The 24,247-nt window shown below is 37.1% G+C and overlaps 1 protein-coding gene across 1 annotated transcript; it reads right to left on the bottom strand.

The window, feature by feature from the left end:
• Positions 1–3,272: 3,272 nt before the first annotated feature.
• On the bottom strand, positions 3,273–4,319 carry LOC110263801 (uncharacterized). Its single transcript, XM_021105603.1, has 5 exons — positions 4,281–4,319; positions 4,024–4,239; positions 3,810–3,902; positions 3,616–3,717; positions 3,273–3,521 (listed from the first exon to the last, which is right to left on the bottom strand). Exons 1-5 carry the CDS (start codon positions 4,317–4,319, stop codon positions 3,273–3,275), a joined length of 699 nt encoding a protein of 232 aa, XP_020961262.1.
• Between the last annotated feature and the right edge of the window lie 19,928 nt (positions 4,320–24,247).

Below are 24,247 nucleotides of genomic sequence, written 5' to 3'. Positions count from 1 at the left end.
TCAATTCATCAGTCTCATCTGAGGGCGAATCTGAAGCACCATCTGAGGAAAAAACAAGCTCCTTTTCTACTAATTCTGTTGATACATGTGCAGGTAATATGGCGGAGCCCCGAAGGATTACTCTACAGGAAGCAGGAGCTCCTGACTTTACCTTGTAACCGTATCAAGAGCGTCACCCAAATCTGGCTGCAGATTTTGAACTGAAGATTACGCTAATCAACTTACTACCCAAGTTTCATGGCTTACCTGCTTGACGAGAGGACTTCTGCTAGTAAAGAAATTCATAAGAATAATCGCGTTGCAAGTATAGTTTCTAAACCAACAGAGAATCCTTTCGTACAAAAGTTTGGTTGTCACAAGTAACAAAACCCAATAAAATTTATAACTGAAGTATTTAAACCTCGGGTCGTATCTCAAGAAATTGCAGGGAGGTGTATTTATTATTGGTTATGGAAGATTATCTTTTTTTGGGGTTTTTGAATAAGGAACAAGAAAAATAAATTGGCAATAAAGTAAATTAATTATCATGAAAACCATTGCAAGGTATAAGAACTAGAAATCCCATCCTAGTTATCCTTATCAGGTATGATGAGAATTGTTTATTGCTCCCACTTAGTTAACCCTTACTAAATAAAGAAAAGTCAAGTGGGCTAATCAATTTGATTCCTCAAGTCCTAGTCAACTCCTATAGAAAGACTAGCTTTAGAGGGATCCAAATCAATCAACAAATTCCAATTTTTAATCAACAGCTGAGTTTGAAAACTCAAGTGTCACCAATTACTCAACCAAAGCAAAAGGGGGAAAATCTAAATTAAATTGGAAGCATTAATAACATGAATTTAAAGAAAGCAATCTTAAATCTGAAATACCTCAATGTGTATTAAATAAGAAAATCAATCCTAACATGGAGTTCATAAACCAATATTAACAAACTAAAATAATAGAATAAATAAAAGTAGAAGAGAAATTAAAGTAAAGGAACATTGAACCTGGAATGAAGAAGAAGTAAACCTAACCTTTAAGAGGAATTCTAATCCTAAATCCTAAGTGAGAGGAGAGAGCCTCTCTCTCTAGAAACTACATCTAAAATCTAAAAATTTTGAATATGAAAGTTGTCTCAATGAATTAATGGATTCCCCCACTTTATAGCCTCTAATATGTGTTTTCTGGGCCAAAAACTGGGTCAAAAACAGCCCAGAAATTGCCCTCGGCGATTTCTGATACGTCCAGCACGCGGCAAAGTCACGCGTACTGATAGCAAGCGCAAATCGTTGTCGGTCTAGATTTTCTTCCTAAAGAAAGGAATTACTTCATTGTGAGCGTAGCCCCAAACCAACAAACAATTCTCGCATCAAATTAAATTTATGGTTTTGTCACGAATAACAAACCCCTAATAAGAATTAACCGAAGTATTTAGACTTCGGATTGTCTCCCTAGGATACCAATGAAGTGCTCAATTATTGGCTATGAAAGGGTAAGGGGGGTTTTGATTCATAAGAGGACAAGAAAAGTAAATTAAGCAAGTAATTAAAGAGAGCAAGATAAAGAACTCTTGGCTAAGACTTAGGTAACTGAGATCACCATCCTTGTCAACAAACTAAAATATTGATAATTGTGAGAGGCCAACATATTAAGTCTACTTCCCAAAAGCCTTAAGTACGTGGTATCTACTCCTAAGCTTGAAGTACATCAAATAGGTTTGATCACATCAAACCTTAAGTCCTAACCTACCTACTAATTAACTTAGTAGTGGGTTAGCGTCAATGGGTATCAAATTGATCACCAAGGGTTCTCAAATCACCAAATCCATTATACCCAATGACTCAAGTTTATCCAATTCCCTTAACTTAGACCAAGAGTTGACAAAACCACTCAAAAACTAAAGAGAACATTTCATCAAACACATAGAGTGCAATAGAGGTAAACATCATAAATTGCAAGAATAATAAAATCTACCAACTACTAATTGCAAGGAAAGTAAATTCACAGCTCAATTCATCAATCAAAAGAAACATCAACATCAAATTGCATTAAATGTAAATCAAATCCAACATGAGTTCATCATCACAAAAGGGTTCAAAATGAGAGATTAGCATTGCAACTAAGAGAGTCAAGATGTAGAAAAGAGAAATTATAAAGGAAACAAGATGAGATCAAGGAATTAAACATGGATCTATGACAATTTAACCTAATCCTAACCTAATTCTAGAGAGAAGAGGGAGCTTCTCTCTCTAGAAAACTAACTAAAGGCTCATGTTGGCTAAACTAATTGCTCCCCCTTTGCTTGGACTTCAATTCTGCATGAAATACGCTAAAAAATAAGTTGGATTTGGGCCTGGGCAGCTTAGAAATTGCCCCCCAGCGTTTTGCCTTTAAGTGAGCCACGTGAGAGTATCGGCGCGTACGCGCCATGTGCGCGTGCACGTCGATTGGAAACTTCATGCACGCGGATACGTCATGTACGCGTGCGCGTCTCTATGCAAAACCACTTCTGCGCGTGCGCGCCTTGTACGCGTGCGCACCCATTGTTGCATTCTCAATCTTTGTTTCTTCATGCATTCTCCACTCTACATGCTTTTCTCCTCGTTTAGCGGCGGTTCCTAGAAACGCCGGAAGATAGGGCGCGGCAAAACGGATTGCGACGGTTTTAGTCAACCGCTGGAATAACCCCTCAAAATGCAATTTGGGTTTGGCGGCGGTTATTAACCGCCGCAGTATGTGAATGAAAATTGCTATTACCCAATTTGCGGCGGTTACAAACCGCCGCTAAATGTCAGACAGGAAGAAAAATTTTTTAGTTTTGCGGCGGTTTAAAAACCGCCAAATTCAAATTTTCCATTAAAATTTTAGATTTTCTATTATTTTGCCTATTTTGACAAAGAATGTTTATTAAACTTTAATTTTTTTACTTTTTAACTAATTTAAACAAATTTAAACCAAGTAAAATAGCTCAATTAACATAACAAACCAAATTAAACATATGCAAATATAACATATATAACGAAATTATCATAATATCATCCAAAATAAAGTAAGAATGCTCAAGTTGGATAAAATAAGCCTAACGTACTAAACCAACTTAAATGTAAAAGGTATCCAAGACCATTAATTGAAATTCATAATTGTTGTTGCGGGTCGTGATTTCCAGATGAAGATGGCTCTGCGCATGACGAATCCAGTGTACCGCCCACAAAAGCCAGCTCTTCAGCAATTTCAACTGGCAAATTGCCTCCTAACTGTTGGACTACATATCCCAAGACCTTATGTATTGACTATCTCTTTGCCCGCTCTTCTTCTAGCTTAGCCGTCAATTCTGCAATCATCCTCTTATCCTCTATATTGGACTCTGCAGAACCCGACGATTGTCCAGCAGCATTACCAAAGACTTGTGTGGGACATGGTCCAGCACCTAGGGCACGAACTCGTCTTGGGTGCTCCTTTCCGAGAACTTGTGCTAGCGAGTCATTCTGTGAAAGGTGCTTAGAGGATCCATCCTGCCTCTCAACATTCACAATTGCTTCCTACAAATATACAACATTGGAAAGGAAGAAGTTAACAGTAGCACGATATATAAATTATGCTATATATTGCTTCAAATTTTCAAACATGACTTACACTAACAACACGCGCATTGGGGTGGATATACGAGCCATCTTTTTTCTTATGAGTCATGATAAACAACTCTCCTCTACCAACGAGCCTTCCTTGCTCTCTCTCCTATATCGTTGATATTGACACAATTTAGTAAACAACAACAATATTTTTTAGGAAGCTTAATCAAAATCTTAATGCAAATGATGACTAATTACCACTTCATTTTTTTTTCTTGCCAAAGTTTTGGAGCCCCCAGTATGTATGTAAAGTTGCTTGCTCCGATTTAAAGTGTTCTGTTTACACTTTTTCTATGAACAAACAACAAAACAAATGAAAATGAGAAAGATATGTTGAATATAAAATGTAAGAGAATTACTATGTATACACATGTCTTTTTATGTGGAAATAATAAAATATACCAAGGCTTACCTGTGTTTCTTCATTCAGGCGATAGTCAACGAACTTTTTCCAATCATTTTTGTCTATTCCTTTTGGGTGATGCTTAAGATTTTCCTCATAAGTCCTTATTTGTTTGTAACACCTATGAAACAAGTGGTGCCTTGAATCCTTCCAGTTCTTTCCTATCCTCTTCAAAATATCGCGCTTTATTTTTCCTCCGGCATCGTCCTCATAGTAAAAGACCTGCTGCAATTAGTTTACATTATCATTAACGAAGACCAACAAACAAGTATAAGACTGATATATTTAAGACATGCCACAACCATTACAGGCTAATTTAAATTGTTGAAGTATGACCCTCAAATCCAGTACAAGCAGTCACAACTACGTATAAATGAGAAGTGCTTAAATGATGATGTGAAAAACACAATATGAAAATTTTACTAACCATATAATTTACCCATACAAAAGACCTAAAAAAAAAACCAAAAACTAAAATTGCTTAAATTGTAGAAGCTTAAAGTTGTTCCTTAAACATGTTGTACGCATGATCCCTCTTTGCTTTGCTCACCAGCTTCTAACTTTCTAAGTGTATGGGAAACTGGGAATAAGAGAGGTGAGAGGTGAGCGGTGAGCGGTGATAAAAGAGGGAGGAGGTTGTAGTACGGCGATAAGAGAAGGCGGTGGCTGCTAGGGTTTATTTCTTTGTTATTTCAATTTTCATCTAAGAGGGGAGATGAGTTGGGGCTTGGGAGGAGTGAGGGCTTGCGGGTAGTCCATTAGGTTTAACATTTTTTTTTAATAAAAATCAAAAGCGCCATTTAAGGAAAATTTTCCAAATCGAGCGAATTAAAATCAATGGTAGAAATTAATTTTAACATTTCATAAAATTAATAATATATCCTTATAAATAATGTACGTAATTAGTAATCTCTATTACGTTATACCCATAAATAATTAATAATTATAAATTAATGATATTTATTATTCTAATAAATAGCTATTACTATATTTATAATACCTATAAATATATGACAATCATAAAATCTATAAATATAATAATTGCTTATAATAGCTATAATTTATAATAATAGTTGTAAATATTTATAGGGATATTAATATCCGCATAAATATTTATAAATAATATCCTTATTAGTAAACATAATATTATAATAATAATCATAATTTATTTTATAAGATTTATTATAAATATTATAAGTATTAATATACTTATTAATATAATTATAGATATTATAATAATTTTAATTTATTACAATAATTGCTTATAATTTATAACTGTTGAAATATCCGTGTAGTAATTTATAACATATAACATTATTATATTATAAGGATATTTTAATATTAATAGTATTATTTATTATAAAATTTTGTTATTAATTATTATATGGTATAATAATTTTTGCAAGTTATAAAAATCTAGTAAATATTGTTTTCGCTCAGTTTTTTATTGCTGAAACCATTTCTATCACATTATATAAAGGAATGGGTGTGTTTGACAAACTCGTTTGAGAGGATGAAAGTGCGTTGAAGTTCTTTGAACGCTGCTTTTTTATGTTTGGCAATCTTTTTCTTCTAAACGCATAAGTGATTTTGCAGCTTAAAAGCGCGTTTACTGGAAGCAAAAAATTTTTGCTTCTACGTTCACTTCAACGTGAGTTCACTTTTGATGATCATTATTGGTTTTTTTAAAAGAATTTTCATTTTTGTTTCAAGTCATTTCAAATATTTTAAATTTTTGTCCAATTTTTAATACTTTTTTTTATATTTTGATTCTTTTATTAAATTTGTTATTGTAATTCTATTATAATATGAATTATTGATCTTATTAAAAATAATAAAGTAAATAAAAAACTAATCATACATAACAATGGAATCATAAGTAATAAAATTTTATGGTCGAAAATAATACTAAATAAAAGAATACTGAGAGTACTAAAAAAATTATAGAATATTCTTTTTGTTTGACATTGTAAAATTAATACTAAATAAAAGAATACTGAGAGTACTAAAAAAATTATAAATTATTTTTTTTTGTTTGACATTGTAAAATTTATTATTATAATTCTTGTTCATTGTTTATTATTCTAATTTGTTATAATATGTATTATTGTTCCTATTGAAAATGATAAATTAAATAAAAAATAAATCATAAATAAAAATAAAAACATAATTAGTAAAAAGTTAGAATCCAAAATGGTAAACAATGTAAGATTAATGAGAGTACTCATAAAAAATAATAAAATATATTATTTTATATGTTATTTTTAATTTATTATATAAATATTAATTTTTATTAAAAAAATTATAACAAACTAAAATAGAATTTTATGAAAAATATTATATAAAAAATATTAAATATACTAAAAAATAATATTATAATATAATATAATATTTTTTTAGTAATTAACTAATTATCTATCTAAAAGTAATTTTAACTAATATTATCTAAACAATTTCATTTTATCAAAATTAATTTTAGTATAAAATTGCCAAACATAAATCATGTTGGAACAAATTCACTTCTATCCAAAATAAATTTTATAAGATGACTTTCATTTAAACTCCAGTTTGACCAACTCTAATCCAAATATACACTAAGAGAGTTTGGTGTATACTTTTTCACTTTTTCATCTTATTCTCATTACTAAACAATGATAATTAACTATAACTACTATCTTAAATTTTGGTCAAAAATATAATTACATTTTTCACAATATTTTTTTTGGCACATTACTTATACTGTTATCGGTTTTTTTTGTTATACGAAATATATGTAGTACTCTTCCTTTTCATTTACAGGTTAGATAACTTAAACTGATTTATTTTCTTATAATTTAATTTCAACTCTTAAATTTAGATTTTTAGTTTAAAAATATAAATAAAAAGTTTAATTTTTGTATAACGCTAAATTTTATTAATTATTACAAACGGAGGAAATCACAAAAATTTATGGTATATTAAAGTATAATTAAAAATGGTATTTAACATAAAAATGTATAATGTTTGATAATCAACTAATGATCGATATATCCAAATTAAAACTGTAAGGGAGCTTTTATTCCAAATTAAAAAATGGCTGAAAATAAAATATAATTTATTGATTTGAATTTATAATTTCTTTTAAAATAAAAATTGAAATCATTATTGGATTGTAATATTTAATTTGTTCAATAATAGTTAACATAAAACCAAAACAATTTCAACCAAGTTGCATAACACCTACACAATAATTTAGTTAAAACAAGTAGAAGTAATAACATATTTAATAAAGACATTAGTTACACATTGTTCACTTTAAAGTAGATTGACAAAAACTTTAAATGCACTAGAAATCCAAAACCATAAAAAATGCTAATAAGACTATATGTGATACTATTTTATGAGAGTATTAGTCGTCACAATTTTCCTTATGACAGTAAGAAAAGAAAACATTATTTTTATTTTTTGCAAACCATTTTAAATTTCAAATCAACTGTAATTTGCTAAACCTAAGTTGCTAGCTAAAACTATATCGTCATAGTTCTGATGGATGCATAATTTTACCAGTTTGTTTTCTCATAATTCATACGTCACTATTAATTAGTTCGATATATTTTGATACTATACTAGATATTGATAAAACATGGATTTCAAAGTCACGGAGTAGTATGGAATATAGGCAAGGATTGAACACTTTTTTAGATTTTGCGTTTGCGAATGCATCCTCCGATGGCATGATAAAGTGTCCATGTCCTAAATACGGGTTTCAACTTATGCAAACAAGAGAGGATGTATACGACCATCTGTTGTTACGACCATTTCCCCCTGGATATACTATTTGGGTGCGTCATGGTGAGAAGCCGGTTGAAGAGAGGCCTGGATTAGGATGAGTAGATGAAAATCTGATATCCCAAGTGAATCAAATGCACCAAATGGTCAACGATGCATTCAATTTCATGATACAACATGGGAGTGAGGACATCACAACAATCGAACATGCAGAAGATGATGAAGACGTGTTACCGAGCTTGTATGAAGGTCCAAGTTGCGCTGCGCGGGATTTTAACGATCTACTGTCAGATGGAGAGTAGGAGTTATATCCCGAATGCTCAAAGTACTCCAAATTATCGTTTTTAGTGAAGTTTTATCATATCAAGTGTATGTGCGGTGTGAGTGACAAGGCAATGACAATGATTCTTGACTTACTGCGGGACGCATTCGAACAAGCAAAACTTCCAAAGACAGTGTATGAAGCCAGGAAGACAATAAGAAAGCTGGGTATTGAATACGCCAAGATAGATGCTTGTCCAAATGATTGTATGCTGTACCGAGGTGATGATGAGAACCTGACTAAGTGCAAGAAATGTGGGTGTTCAAGATCGAAGCAGAAGACTAAAAATGGCTCTATTATTAGGCTCAACGTACTAGTAAAGAGAAAAGGAAAACCTATAGCAGCCAAGACTCTTCGTTACTTTTCCCTCATACCACGACTGCAGCGGTTATTCATGTGCAGCAAGACATCGAGTGATATGTTATGGCATAAACAGGCATCTAATAACGATGGTTTCCTTAGGCATCCAAGGGACGCTGAAGCATGGAAAAAGTTTGATGCAAAGTATACTAATTTTTCCGCGGATCCGCGCAATGTTCGCCTAGCCTTGGCGAGCGATGGATTTAATCCCTTTGGGAATATGATTACAAAGTACTCCATCTGGCCGGTGATTCTTATTCCGTATAATCTACCACCCTGGCTTTGCATGAAGCAGACATCTTTCATTCTATCCACGCTTATACCTGGGCCGAAAATGCCAGGTAACGACATAGATGTTTATTTGCAGCCTTTAATAGATGAGTTGAAGCAATTATGGGATGGCGTTGAAACCTATGATGCCTGATGAGAGAACTTTTGCGTGGTCTAGAAATTTGCAGATAAATCCTCGTTGCAAGTATAGTTTCTAAACCAACAAAAGTCCTTTCATACAAACGTTTTGATTGTCACAAGTAACAAACCCCTTTAAAATTGATAACCGAGTATTTAAACCTCGGGTCGTCTTCTCAAGGAATTGCAGGGAGGTATGTTCTTATTATTGGTTATGAGTTTGTAAATTGGGGTTCTGGAGTTTGGGCAATGGGCACAGGTATATTTTCAAAGCAATAAAAATAAATAAATAACTATAAAATAAACTCTTGGCAAGGTATGAGAACTGGAAGTCCTATCCTGGTTATCCTTATCAATTGTAATGAGAATTGGATTTTTCTCCCACTTTGTTAATCTCTAACTATGAAGGTAAGTTAAGTGGGAGAATTAATTTTTATTCCTCAGGTCCTAGTCTTTCCTTGGGAAAGGCTAGAGTTATTGGAACTTGAATTAATGAAATGAAAAAATCCAATTTTCAATCAACAATGAGTTTGATAACTCAAGTGTCTCCAATGACTCAACCAAAGCCAAAAGGGAAAAAAGTCTACTTGAATGAAAATAATTTGGATAAACAAAGAGCATTAATAAATTAAAGAGAGCAATCATAAGTCTGAAATACCTCAAATTATATTAATAAAAGCAATCCAATCTAACATGAAAGATTTATGAATCAAATGGACAACATTAGTAATTAACAAATAAAAGTATTAGAGTATCTAAAAGTAAAAGAGAAATATAAATTGAAGAACATTGAACCTGGGATTGAGAGTCACTCCTAAAACTAAGAGAAATCCTAAATCCTAATCCTAAGAGAGAGGAGAGAACCTCTCTCTCTAAAAACTACATCTAAAACTATGAAAAGTGAATTATGAAAGCTTCATCATGTATGGATGCATTTCCCTGCTTTATAACCTCTAATCTGAGTTTTCTGGGCCGAAAACTGGGTCAAAAACAGCCCAGAAATCGCTGGAGAAGGAATCTGCCACGCTGGTTTTTCGCCACTGCGATGCGTCCGCATGGAGCACGTGGTCGCGTTGCCTATCGTCAGGGAAACTATGGCATATTATCTATCAAATCAAAGCCCCGGATGTTAGCTTTCCAACGCAACTAGAACTGCGTCGTTTGGACCTCTGTAGCTAAAGTTATAGCCGTTTGAGTGCGAAGAGGTCAGGTTGGACAGCTTAGCAATTTCTCCAACTTCTTGTATTCCTTCCACTTTTGCATGCTTCCTTTCCATCCTCTGAGCCATTCCTACCCTATAATCTCTGAAAACACTTAACACACATATCAAGGCATCTAATGGTAATAAGAGAGGATTTAAACATAGGGAACTTAAGACCAAAGAAGCATGTTTTCAATCAAAGCACATAATTAGGAAGGCAAATGTAAAACCATGCAAATAGTATGAATAAGTGGGTAAAGAGTTGATAAAATCCACTCAATTGAGCACAAGATAAACCATAAAATAGTGGTTTATCAACCTCCCCACACTTAAACATTAGCATGTCCTCATGCTAAGCTCAAGAGAAGCTATAAATATGAAGAGGAATGTAAGAAAGTATGAAATGCAACCTATCTATATGAATGCAACTACATGCAAAATAATTCTACCTACTTAGTTAAAAGTAAACAAATCCTTCAAGAAGAAATATGAACTGGATTTCACTAATTCAAATCATGAAAATGAAGTACAATACTTGCAAGAAGAAAATAGCTCATGAAAGCAGGGAACAAGGAATTGAGCATCGAACCCTCACTGGTAGTGTATACACTCTAATCACTCAGTGTTTTAGGTTCGATTCTCTCAATTCTCCACTAACCTTGCTTTCTAAGGCTTGCTCTTCATCTAACAATCAACATAAATTTAATGCACAGATACACATATCAAGAGGTCTTTTTAGGGTTGTAATGGGGTTAGGGTCAAGGTAGGATTGTATTTGGTCAAGTGGACTAAAATCTGAATCCTTAATTAACTTAAACTTTCCACCTAACTTTAGACAATCCATGTAATCATAATACCACATCTAACTATCCATTAACTATGTTTTCCACATATTCATGCATTCTAATTTCAAGTACAGTACATATGCATTGCTTTCACCATTTACTTTGGGCATTTTGTCCCCTTTTTGCTTAATTGCTCTTCTTCTTTTTTTTTACTTCTTTATATATATATATATATATATATATAATGCATATGATTAAGATATTGAATGCATGAATCATGTTCTAAACATTTTTTTCACATTTTCATAAAGATATATAATACCCAATTCTTAAACCAATTGTTTCCAAATCCACTTTTCTCGACACTTAATTCATGAGCACTTTCACTAGTCTAAGCTAACCAAGGATTCAAATTAAGGACATTATTGTTTTTCGCTTAGAGTTAATGATGTGCTAAAGTAAAGAACAAAGGGGTAAAATAGGCTCAAATTGGTTTGCAAAGGATAATGAAAGGTAAGGCCATATGGGTATGTAAGCTTAGTGAAACAAAGGCCTCAATCATGTAAGTGCATGCATACATCAAACCATGGAAATATAGAATTAAGCAAGACAAAGATCACAATTTTAGAGAGAAAAACACACACCAAAAATAAAATATTGGTTGGTAGAATGCAACCAATTAAAAAAGGCTAAAAAATCTCACAGGTTTTGTGTGTTCGAGCTCTAAACCATGTTCCAGTATAATATTTCTTCAAACAAGTGTAACATTAAATTTTATTTAAATTAGTGAAATTCTCTTAAAAGGTTTCTTGAAAAAGAAAATATTACTTCAACCAAGTGGTAAAATATGCATAAAAATCAAACAAACATGCAAATGCAACAACTAACAAGGAAAATAAATCATTGGTGTTGATATAGAAGAGTGACTAACCCATGGAGATCGGTATCGACCTCCCCACACTTAAAGATTGCACCGTCCTCGGTGCATGCTAAGATGTGCAGATGGACGGGTTGTTCCAACTGATGCTTTTCTTCAAGGATTGTGCAGATGGACTTGTCTGTCTTCCCCCATGTAAACGTCTTCCGGTTCTCTTCCTAGTGGCCATCCTGAAAGAAAAAGGGAAGAAAAGTAACCCAATAATAGAGATAAGAAAATAAATAAAGTATGGTTGGGTTAATGCCTAATGATAAGGGTCTCATTTACATGGAAGCTTCAACATGTACATGAGAAAACAATAGAAGCACATGGCACACCAGTGGTGCAGAATTTGCAACAAAGGAGAGGGAACTTTTGCGTGGTCTAGAAATTTGCAGATAAATCCTCGTTGCAAGTATAGCTTCTAAACCAACAAAAGTCCTTTCATACAAATGTGTTGGGTGTCACAAGTAACAAACCCCTTTTAAAAATTGTTAACCGAGTATTCAAACCTCGGGTCGTCTTCTCAAGGAACTGCGAGGAAGTATGTTCTTATTATTGGCTATAAAGGTTGTAATCGGGGTTTAGAAGATGAGAAGCAAGTAATTTAAATGACAAGTAAAGTAAACGGTAATTAAAATAAATAAATACTGTAAAGCAGACTTTTGGCAATGTAAGAGAAGTTGGAGGTCCAACGTAGTTATCTCTCTCAACTATAATGAAAGTTGAATCTAAACTCCACTTGGTCAACCTTTACTAGGGCAAAGGAAAGTCAAGGAACTAATTAAATTGACCTTTGAATCCTATTTATTTCCTAAGAAAAGGTTGGGGTTACTTAAGTTCAGCTCAATTAGCAAGATAACGATTATCAATTATGTTGAGTTTAATAACTATTGAGTTACTGAATTCTTAACCAGGACCAAAAGGGGAAAAAGTAAAATTGCTGGAATAATAAAAATGTCCTTAGACGGGAAGCAATGGTAACTTAAATCAAAGAGAACAATCATAAACTGAAAATACCTCAATTATCATTAATTCAAATAACAGTCTGTAACATGGAAGAATTTATAGATTCAATTATAAAGGTAAATAGCCAACTCAGATACTGAAATAAATAAATAAAGTGAAAGGGAAGTTTAAAACAAAGAAATATAAAACCTGGATTGAGAGTCACTCTTAACGCGTGAAGAAATCCTAAATCCTAAGAGAGAGAGGAGAAGATCTCCCTCTCAATTAAATATAAATCATTGAAAAATAAAATATGCGAGCCCTTCTTTTGAATGGGTGCATTCCCACACTTTATAACCTCTGGTCTATGCTGTCTGTACTTGGATCTGAGCCAAAAAGGGCTTCAGAAATCGCTGGGGGCATATTCTGTAAATTCTGATACGTGGCCTCTGTCACGCGTCCGCGTGGGTCACGCGGTCGCGTCATTCGGAGCTTTTCCTTGCCACGCGGTCGCGTCAGTCACGCGTCCGCATCGTATGCGTTCTGCTTATGTCGCGCAGTCGCGTCAATCATGCAGCCATGTCGCTGCATCTTCGCTTCTGGCACGCGATCGCGTCGTCCATGCGATCGCGTGAATACCAGTTTCCTTCAAAGCTCCGTTTTGCTTTCTCCTTCCATTTTTATATGTTTCCTTTGCCATCCTTTAAGTCATTCTGCCTTAGAAAATCTGAAACTACTCAACACACTAATCACGGCATCGAATGGAAATAAAGGTAATTAAAATAATTAATTTTTAAAGCTTAGGAATCATGTTTTTCACAATATGACATGATAAGGAAGGGAAAGTAAAACCATGCAGTTAATATGAATAAGTAGGTGGAGGATTGAATAAATCACTCAAATTAAGCACAAAAGAACTCATGAAATATGGGTTTATCAACCTCCCCACACTTAAACACTAGCATGTCCTCATGCTAAACCCAAGGTAAATAATTAAGGTTAAAGTGATGGAATGTCATGCAATTCAACCTAATTTAAATGCAACTACCTAAATGAATGATGCATCATGCAACTCTAAATTATTCACTCATATATAAAGCTTACATGTAGTCAAGTTAATTCACATTCTCAAGGAGTCATGTATATATATAGCCAACCCTTAAATAATAAAGTATTTTAGCAAATGAGATGGGAAAGAAAACATTGTACAAACTTGCAAAACAATAAGTAAATTTAAGCACAGATATATGTTGATGAGTTATTGAACCCTCACTGGATTTTGTGTTTACTCTCTAGTCACTCAGTGTTTATTGGGTTTATTCACTCTATTTTTCTTTTTATTCTTACTTTCTATAGCTTTGTTCTTCATCTAACCAATCAACAATTATAGAATATAGTCATACCAAAAAGTCATGAGGTCTTTAATTGAGGTTGTAATGGGATCAAGGTAAAGGTAGGGATTTATGTATAGGGTCAAGTGAGCTAATAAGTGAATCCTTAATTAGACTAAGATCTCACCTAACATACATATTTAGTAAAACAAAATCTCTTTACCTATTTTCCCAGATTATCCCACTTATTGTTACATGCTCATGTTTCACTTTTTATTTTTTTATTCCATGTACATTGCTTTTATTTTGCATTGGGGAATTTCTTTTGTATCCCCTTTTATTAAATGCTGAAAAAAATAAATTTTTTTTTCAAGGCACATAGCAATTAAATCACTTTGATTTTCTCATGAGCATGCTTCCCAAATTTATTTTATTTTTTTTTAACTTCTCTACCCTTTTGTTTCTATCACCCATGTTCCCAAAAGGTTTTCCACATTTTACTCTATTTATAATTTCCTATCTTAAGCTAACCAAGGATTCACTTGGGGTTTTCTTTTATTTTTCTGCTTAAGGCTAGTAATTTGGCTAAATAGAATAAAGGGGTTTTAAAAGGTTCAAGGGGGCTAACAAAGGTGATGTAAAAGGTAGGCTAATTTGGGGTAAGTGAGCTAAAATCAAATGATGGCCTCAATCATTCCTTTGGTATGTATCTATTCTATATTCTATAATTGGACATATAGATTAAAGCAAAGTAAAGAACATCAAAATAAAAGGAAGCGAAACACACAGGAATGAAGTTATGGTTTGAATGCAACCATACCATTAAGCTCAAGACTCATAGGCTGTGTGTTCTCTAACTCAAGCATTATATATCATTCATATATGTTATGCAGGTTTAGTTAAAAATTCTCATTATTCTCAAAAAAAATAATTATTTAGGGTAGCTTTTAAAGTTTTAATGTTCCTCCTTGATGAAATATTGTCAGCTTAACTACATCATGTAATGCTATATACAAGGTTTATGGATTTAAATCTGATATGTTCAATTTCCTAGCTTACTTCTTTTTTATATTTTTCAATTTAAACTATACTATCTTATGCTAAAAAGGGTAAACTATACTAATTAATCCACTAATAAATCAGAATTGCAAACTAAACTAAATAACTAAAAATATGAACTAAAGATGCAATATGCAAAAATAGAGTAAAAATACATAAAAGCAATGTATAAGTACTCAGAAAATAACAGTAAAAAGAAAAATACAGAAAAATATTCAAAATAAAAGAAAAAGTATGTAGTGGTTCACCAAAATAAACGCCAGAGATGGCGACCTCCCCACACTTAAAATGAAGCATCGTCCCTGATGCTCAATCAAGCCGGGTGTGAAGGGGTGTCATCACCGGAAGGGATGGTAGCTGGAGTCTCAGTGGTGGTGGGCTGGGAGTCTGGCTGTTGTAGAGGAGGTGCTGACTGGATCGGGATCTCAAGATCCGCAGCCTCAATCTGATGTGGGTCCGCTGCCTGTGGTGCGTCCTGCGCTGCCTCTCCCTGGGGATGGGTCTCGGCCTCGGTCGCATCCGCCTCCTCCTCAGATGCCTCGGATGGTGTGTCAGGCTCTGAGGGGATGTCGCCGGATCGTATCATCAGCTTTAGGTGCTCATAGCGTCGCTTGTTGCGACGCTCCATTTGGTCAAGTCGTCGAAACAAGCGGTGCACCAGATGATAGACGGGCTCTGTGGCAGGTGGAGGTGCAGTGGTGGTAGCAGGGGTAGGTGGTGCAGCAGTGGAGGAAGAGGGTCCAGCAGACGGTGGGGCTGTCTCATCAGTAGCAGTAAATGGTGGTGGTCTGTGGCCCAAGGCTAAGAAGTTCCAGCTGTGCGGAATGATCTTCCTGCAATCCGCCGCAGGTGGTCTCTCATCGGCATCCTCCCATGGCATGTCAGCTCGACGGCCAAGCTGTGTAACCAGATACGGGAAAGGGAGGGTGCCTCGGACGTGGACCCTGGCCATATACTGCCTGATGAAACGTGGTAGATAGAGGTCCTTACCCTCCAACACACACTAGAGGAGGGTGATCATGGCAGCTGGGATCTCTGTCTCATGAGTGCTCGGCATCACATAGTTGCTCAAGATCTGATGCCATAACTGAGCCTCATCATTTAAGTACGCTCTCTTGATCCCTCGAGGCATGGTGGTGTCCTGACCCATCTCCCAAGGAACTATCGGGTCGAGAGCTATCCGTGCCTTCACGGCATCCCAATCAAACTGCATCTGACGCATGTCCTCCTCAGCCTTTGAATAACCATCAGGCTGATCGGACTTGGCTAGGAGCCAGAGAATGTCCTCTAAGGCCTCCTCGGTGACCAGAATTTGTTTTCCTCTCAGGTTCACTGCATCTAGGATAGTGAGATAGTAGTTGCAGTAGAATTCCCGTACCCAAGATGCATTTACCTCTGTCAGTGCTCTTTCCAGAAAGAACCAGCCTCTGCTTGATTTGTTCAGTGGTGTACTGCTGAAGTGCTTCTGGAATCCTCAGGGTTTTCTCCAGGTATAGATTCCTGGAGTCTGCAAAGGCCGGGTACTTCAGCTCACAGTACCGGTTTGCAAATTTTATAGGATCATTCGCAGGGAGCAGCTGGTCAGCTTTTTCCTGCTGTGTGAAGTTCTTCTCCCGCCATGAGAAATCGTGCATGAGGGCAATGATGGACTGGGAGGAATCTCCTCGCTTGCGCTTGCCAGTAGCCTTGCCTTTTCCTTTCCTTTGTGAGGCAGACATCCTGAAAAATAGAAAACCAGGATATGGATAAAAATAGTAAAGCAAATAGGCAATTAAACAAAGGAAACTCAAAGCGGCAAAGGAGAAATAAAATAAGGAAAATGAGTATATGAAATGTGATTGAATTTATGTTAAATGGAAAAATAATCAATATGCCATGGTTAGAAAGTTAGAGGAAAGTGAAAATAATCAGAAAAGAGATCAAAAGGGTTAGTATGGTTAGAATTTAAAAAAGAAATTAGTAAATTAAAATTAGTGAGTTAGTAAAGTGCGGGTTAAAGTAAGTGGCATAGAGAAAAATTCCATATAACAAGGATTCACAGGAAAGAATAGAAGTACTCATAATCGAACAAGGAAAACAGGGTAATGCTGATTCGAATAGAAATAAAGAAAGCAAAAATTGGAATCAGTGAATCACAAATGCAGTTTATGAACCAGGAAATCAAAGAGGATAAGAAACTCTACCATAGCATTCATGAAATGGTTTGGGTAAAGCAGAGTAAAACAGAGTTCAGAAATGCCAAACCAAAACATGAATGAAAACAATTTACAAAAAATTTGGGTAGCATTCTGGCTAAAATTGGATTGTCCTGGAAAATAAACAGCAATCATAGCAGTTCATATGAATTAAAAACTTGCTGTAGTTACCTATAATTAATAGAAACAGGAAAATTCAGAGTAACAAGTAGCAAATGCAAGAAATCACAGCATATGAACGAGGTCACAGGAACAGCAGAATTGCAGGTATGATAAAACAAAAACAGGAACAGTGCAAGTAAACAGACCTAGATCCACTAACCATAGCCTAAGCTACCTAACAACCTAAAAATCCACTACAGCATGCATATCTATCTATCCTAAGTATGAACAAAAAACGGAAAAAATACAGAAAAATGATGAACGGATAAAAGGGAGTGCGTGTTGCGGAACCTGGAAAGCGAAAGAAGCAGAACGGTTGGGTGATGGCGGCGGTGGTGTCCGGCGCGGTGGCGGGGCACGGCGGCGCGGTGGCGGGGCACGGCGGCGCGGTGGCAGCTGAGGGGGAATGGGGATAGGGTCTTAGGGTTAGTGATAGAGGAAAGAAGGGGGGTTGCAGGTGGTAGCGGAGGGGGGCGGCTGGATGGCCGGCAGTGGTGGGTGGTGGTTCTGGGTGGTGGCGGAGAGGGGAGGAGAGAGGAAGAAAGAAGAAGAAAAAGGGGGGGTGGTATGGTGGCGGTGTCTGGACGGCGGCGGCGTCTGGGTGGTGGCGCGGTGGCGGCTGGGTGGTGCTGGGGGGTGGCTGGAGGAAGAAGAAGCAGAGAGGTAGAAGAGGGTTGGGGGTGGGGGGCTACGCGACTGATAGGCTTCGCGTGACTGGGGGTTATATTTTCGAATCCACGCGGCCGCGTGGGGCACGCGGTCGGGTGGTTGGGGTGAAAATGGGAGTGACGCGATCGCGTGGGGCGCGCGATCGCATGAGAGGGGGGAAAGAGGGGTGACGCGATCGCGTGGGTCGCGCGATCGCGTCGCTGGAATTCGTGCTAAACGCACGACTCCAGCGCCGTTTTAGCGCAACTCTCTGTCTCCTTTTGGGGTGATGTGCAATCCATGCGACGCGATCGCGTCGCTCACGCGGTCGCGTGGGATTGGTATTGTGCAAGTGACGCGATCACATGGGACATGCGATCGCGTAGGCCAATTTGTGCGAAACGCACAAGGGCCGCACGATTCCAGCCTAACTTTCTGTTCGTTGAATCCTTACGCCGATATATATATATATATATATATATATATATATATATATATATATATCACGCGGCCGCGTGGGTCATGCGGTCGCGTGGGTGGTGTTTCGCGCAATATGACGCGATCGCATGGGGCATGCGGTCGCGTCGTGCACCCCTTTTTTTTATATATATATGCATGAAAAATGCAGAATGCAATGATTAACATGAATGCTGTGCTTGATTCCAGGTTTAATAAATTAAAATGAAAAAAGAAAAATGAAAGCAATTAACAAGAAATAAATTGAAAAAAAAAGCGACCATACCATGGTGGGTTGTCTCCCACCTAGCACTTTTAGTTAAAGTCCTTAAGTTGGACATTGGAGGAGTATCCTGTTATGGCGGCTTATGTTTAAATTCATCTAAAAATCTCCACCAGTGCTTGGAATGCCAATAGCCTCCGGGGTCCCAAACCAAGCATGCAAAGCTTCTGAGCAGCTCCAAACAGATTTTCAGGCTCCCGGGACGACGAATGTCAGGATAGAGTCCAGGATTTCAAGCCTTGCTCTTAAATCCGCCTCCGTCTTGATCTACATGTTTCCTTTCGGGCGGTTTAAAAAGTAGAATCTCACCTTGGTGACCAAACGTTTTCCGTGATCTGAGCATGATACGAATCCGTGTACTTCGAGGTGAAGCGTGGAACCTTATTGAACCTTGTGCACCAGCTCTGAGTACGAGCCATTTCCCTCTTACTCTTAAAGCCGCAGAGAGCTCTAAGCTAGCCATCTGTTTCAAGCAAACCATATTCAAGTGAATAAGTAAAGTTATAAGTTAAGAATTGTACCCACTTGAAGCTTGTATTAGGTGGTAATGGCCTTGGGATAGGTGTTTTTGGTGGTTCTGCAAGTTCCATATCTTTGTGCTCTTCTGTGAATTCTTCCACTTCTTTGCAAAGATCTTCAATTGTATCTGTGTCCTGGTCAAAGTCTTCTGTGTCTTCCTCATCACTTGAGTCATAGATTGGAGGTTGAGAGAAATCTACCTCTGCATCATCTTCATATTCACTTGGGGAAGATTCGTCGATCTCAGAGAATTCACTTGCGGATGCAAGCTCATCACTAAGAGAGCTAGACTTGTGACTACCACTATCGAGGGAATTTCTTTCTTAGATTATTCCGTCTGATTCTTCATAAACAACTTGCCTTGGAGAAATATCCTCCTTAGCATCAACTGTAGTCTCCTTGACGGCGTGTTCCTCAATGAGGAGGTTCAGCATCTCCTAGATCTTCAACCAACTCTTCTTCAACCAACTCATGCTTTGTCTTGTCCACTGGAGTTTCTGGTATTTCCTTCATGCTCTGATCTTCATTGGACTGTCCACATGGGATTGTGGATGATCCTTGTGTAGTTGAGCGCCTAGAAACCCATTGAATTGCTACTTGCTCCAGTTGTCGAATGGTTGTTTGAAGTTTACTTATTGTTTCTTTTAGGCGAGCCTCTACTTCTCGGGTTGCTGGACTTGGATATGATACAAAGGAAAGTGGTGGTGATTGGGAGTGATTGGATTGGTATTGGGGTAAGGAAGGATCATATGGTGGCGAATGGTGAAGAGAAGCTTGTGAGTGTGGTGGTTCGAGGTTATATTGAAAGGATGGTTTATATGCACGGGGTGGGGCTTGTTGGTAGTTACAAGGTTATCCACCATATCTTTCAGCTGGGTATGCACTGTAGAATGGTCTTTGTCCAGGATATCTCGGAGGGTGTCGCTGCCAAAAGGGTTGATTAGATCCTCTTGGTTCCATCCATCCTTGATTGGTTTGACCTTGATGCACATTCCTGCTGTAACTTCTATTTCCCTTAACAATATTAGAACCATACTCAAAGCGAGAGGGGTGAGAGTTCATAGTAGCAAATAAAGTTAAAAAGGAAAAACAAAAATAAATAAACAAGCAAAATAAAAAATATTTACAATAACCAATAATAAGGCACACGTTAGCAGTTCCCCGGCAACGGCGCCATTTTGATGAGAGAACTTTTGCGTGGTCTAGAAATTTGTGGATAAATCCTCGTTGTAAGTATAGCTTCTAAACCAACAAAAGTCCTTTCATACAAATGTGTTGGGTGTCACAAGTAACAAACCCCTTTTAAAAATTGTTAACCGAGTATTCAAATCTCGGGTCGTCTTCTCAAGGAACTGCGAGGAAGTATGTTCTTATTATTGGCTATAAAGGTTGTAATCGGGGTTTAGAAGATGAGAAGCAAGTAATTTAAATGACAAGTAAAGTAAATGGCAATTAAAATAAATAAATACTGTAAAGCAGACTTTTGGCAAGGTAAGAGAAGTTGGAGGTCCAACGTAGTATCTCTCTCAACTATAATGAAAGTTGAATCTAAACTCCACTTGGTCAACCTTTACTAGGGCAAAGGAAAGTCAAGGGACTAATTAAATTGACCTTTGAATCCTATTTATTTCCTAAGAAAAGATTGGGATTCCTTAAGTTCAGCTCAATTAGCAAGATAACGATTATCAGTTATGTTGAGTTTAATAACTGTTGAGTTACTGAATTCTTAACTAGGACCAAAAGGGGAAAAAGTAAAATTGCTGGAATAATAAAAATGTCCTTAGATGGGAAGCAATGGTAACTTAAATCAAAGAGAACAATCATAAACTGAAAATACCTCAATTATCATTAATTCAAATGACAGTCTGTAACATGGAAGAATTCATAGATTCAATTATAAAGGTAAATAGCCAACTCAGATACTGAAATAAATAAATAAAGTGAAAGGGAAGTTTAAAACAAAGAAATATAAAACCTGGATTGAGAGTCACTCTTAAAGCGAGAAGAAATCCTAAATCCTAAGAGAGAGAGGAGAAGATCTCCCTCTCAATTAAATCTAAATCATTGAAAAATAAAATATGCGAGCCCTTCTTTTGAATAGGTTCATTCCCACACTTTATAACCTCTGGTCTATGCTGTCTGTACTTGGATCTGGGCCAAAAAGGGCTTCAGAAATCGCTGGGGGCGTATTCTATAAATTCTGATACGTGGCCTCTGTCACGCGTCCGCGTGGGTCACGCGGTCGCGTCATTCGGAGTTTTTCCTTGCCACGCGGTCGCGTCAGTCACGCGTCCGCGTCGTATGCATTCTGCTTATGTCGCGCGGTCGCGTCAGTCATGCGGCCGTGTCGCTGCATCTTCGCTTCTGGCACGCGATCGCGTTGTCCATGCGATCGCGTGAATACCAGTTTCCTTCAAAGCTCCGTTTTGCTTTCTCCTTCCATTTTTGTATGTTTCCTTTTCCATCCTTTAAGTCATTCTGCCTTAGAAAATCTAAAACTACTCAACACACTAATCACGGCATCGAATGGAAATAAAGGTAATTAAAATAATTAATTTTTAAAGCTTAGGAAACATGTTTTTCACAATATGACATAATAAGGAAGGGAAAGTAAAACCATGCAGTTAATATGAATAAGTAGGTGGAGGATTGAATAAATCACTCAAATTAAGCACAAAAAAACTCATGAAATATGGGTTTATCAGTTACCCAATCAGAATAAATCAAGTTATAAGCACTAAGATAATACCATAAAAGATATAACAGTTGAATAAGAACATTTGAACACCAATGGAAAATAATAAATTTAGAAAAGAAAATAAAAATATACAAAATTAAAATGCAATGAATGAAAGTATGCAAATAAATAAAATAAAATAAAAGATAAGAAGAATGAGAAGGGAAATGAATAAAGTAAGAAAGAAAGAAGAAAGAAATAAGAAAAGATAAAAAAATAAGGATTTGGAAAAGAAAAATATAAGATATTTTAGCAGAGTTGGATGAGCTGTGTGGCGCAAGCGACGCGGTTGCGTGGGGCACGCGATCGCGCGACTTGTGCTTAAACTGATTGACGCAGTCGCGTCGGTCACACGATCGCGTGACCCGTTTTATGCTGCTGGCGCGAGGGCAGCCTCGCGCTCGCACAACTCTCTGTTCGAAACTTGGTATTGCCAAAATCCAGGGTGATGCGGTCGCGTGGTCGACCCGATCGCGTGAGTGGCCATCATGGGATATGACGCGGATGCGTGAGCCATGCGTCCGCATGGTAAGGCTGTACGTTCAGCACCGATCCAGCATCACTCCAGCTCATCTTTCAGCCATGCACCCTTTTGACGTCGATTTTCAGGTCACGCCGCCGCATGGGTGACGCGGTCGCGTGGGAGGCCAATGTTCTCACCGGACGCGGACGCGTCAGCGACGCGGTCGCATGGGGTCAAATAATGCTAAAGGCACGCCTCCAGCCACGCTCTCGCGTGACTTTCTGTTTGTTTTCTTTTCTTCCCATTGCACTGGTGACGCGGACACGTCAGTGACGCTGCCGCGTCGCGTGCGTGCTTTTTTTTTAAATCTGAAAAAATGCATAATGCAGTGTTAATATGAATGTGATGCAAAAACTCCAGGTTCAATATAATAAAATAAAATAAAACTCGAAAACAAATAAAACTAAATAAAAATGAAAAAAAAGAACGATCATACCATGGTGGGTTGTCTCCCACCTAGCACTTTTAGTTAGAGTCCTTAAGTTGGACATTTAGTGAGCTCCCTGTTATGGTGGCTTATGCTTGTATTCATCCAGGAATCTCCACCAGTGTTTGTACTTCCAGTAACCTCTGGGGTCCCAAACTAGGCATGTAAAGCCCTTAAGAAGCTTCAAATAGATTCTTAGGCTCCCGGGGTGACAAATGTCAGAGCAGATTCCAGGATCCCAAATCTTGCTTTTACACCCATTTTTGTCGGGATCTGTATTTTTCCAGCCGGGTGATAAGTAATTTAAATTCTCACTGCAGCTACCAAACAGCTTCCTAGACCCATTCAATTGAGCTCTACACCAACCTTTGCGTTTAAACTTAAGGCTTCCAACCATAATGAACCTGGTAGGACAATTCTTACCACTGACCATCTTCCTCTTACTCTTTATGCCATAAAGAGCTCTAAGTTGACCATCCGTCTCTAGTAGCCCATATTCAAGTGGAATTAGAAAGCTAAGGGATATGAATTTTACCCACTTGAATGTTGTGAAGGTTGATGGCAACTTAGGGGGAGGGGTCTCCAATAACTTTGGCAAGGTGATTTCAAGCTCTACTCCCTTGTGCCCTTTGACAACTTCCACCTCTTTGCAAACTTCTTTAATTTCAACCTCTTCCTCTTGGTAGCTTTCTTCCAATTCAATATCTTCTTCATTACTTACCAAGGGCATGGGAGGCTGTGCTTCTTCTTCTATTATCTCCATCTCTTGATCAACCTCTTCCAAGTCTTCAACTATGATATGCTTTGGAGGTTGTACACCCTCCTCAACATCAAATGCAACCGTCTTGGAAGGAGGTTCTATGTCTTGACTTTCCCATGGAGGTTCAGCATCTCCTAAGTCTTCAACCACTTATTCCTCTGCAACTATTATGGCTTCCTCCACTTGTTCCAATACAAAGCCATGTTCCTCATTGTCCACCGAAGTTTCTAGTGTCTCCTTCATGCATTGCTCTTCTTTTGATTCTCCACATGTAGCCATGGGAGTTCTTTGAGTGCTCAGATATTGGGAAGCTATTATATTTACGAACTCGCCTAAGGCGGCCGCGAAATTTAGCACACTCTTATTCATCCTTTCTTGCCTTTGAAGAATAACACGAAGTCTGTCATCCATTGGAGGTTGGGGTG

The sequence above is a fragment of the Arachis ipaensis genome, chromosome B6 (genome assembly GCF_059453495.1).
Source record: "Arachis ipaensis isolate K30076 ecotype BB chromosome B6, ASM5945349v1, whole genome shotgun sequence".
NCBI lineage: Eukaryota > Viridiplantae > Streptophyta > Magnoliopsida > Fabales > Fabaceae > Arachis > Arachis ipaensis.
The sequence above is the reverse complement of the archived record's forward strand: the minus strand, read 5'-3'. Positions and strand labels throughout refer to the sequence as shown.

What these genes read in the sequence shown, in the direction of transcription:
- LOC110263801 (XM_021105603.1), bottom strand. Translation starts at nt 4,319, where the DNA reads ATGGTTGTGGCATGTCTTAAATATATCAGTCTTATACTT. An exon ending in AATATATCAGTCTTATACTT is followed by an intron (nt 4,240 to 4,280) that starts GTTTGTTGGTCT and finishes AACTAATTGCAG; the next exon opens with CAGGTCTTTTACTATGAGGA. An exon ending in CAAGAAAAAAAAATGAAGTG is followed by an intron (nt 3,718 to 3,809) that starts GTAATTAGTCAT and finishes TCAACGATATAG; the next exon opens with GAGAGAGAGCAAGGAAGGCT.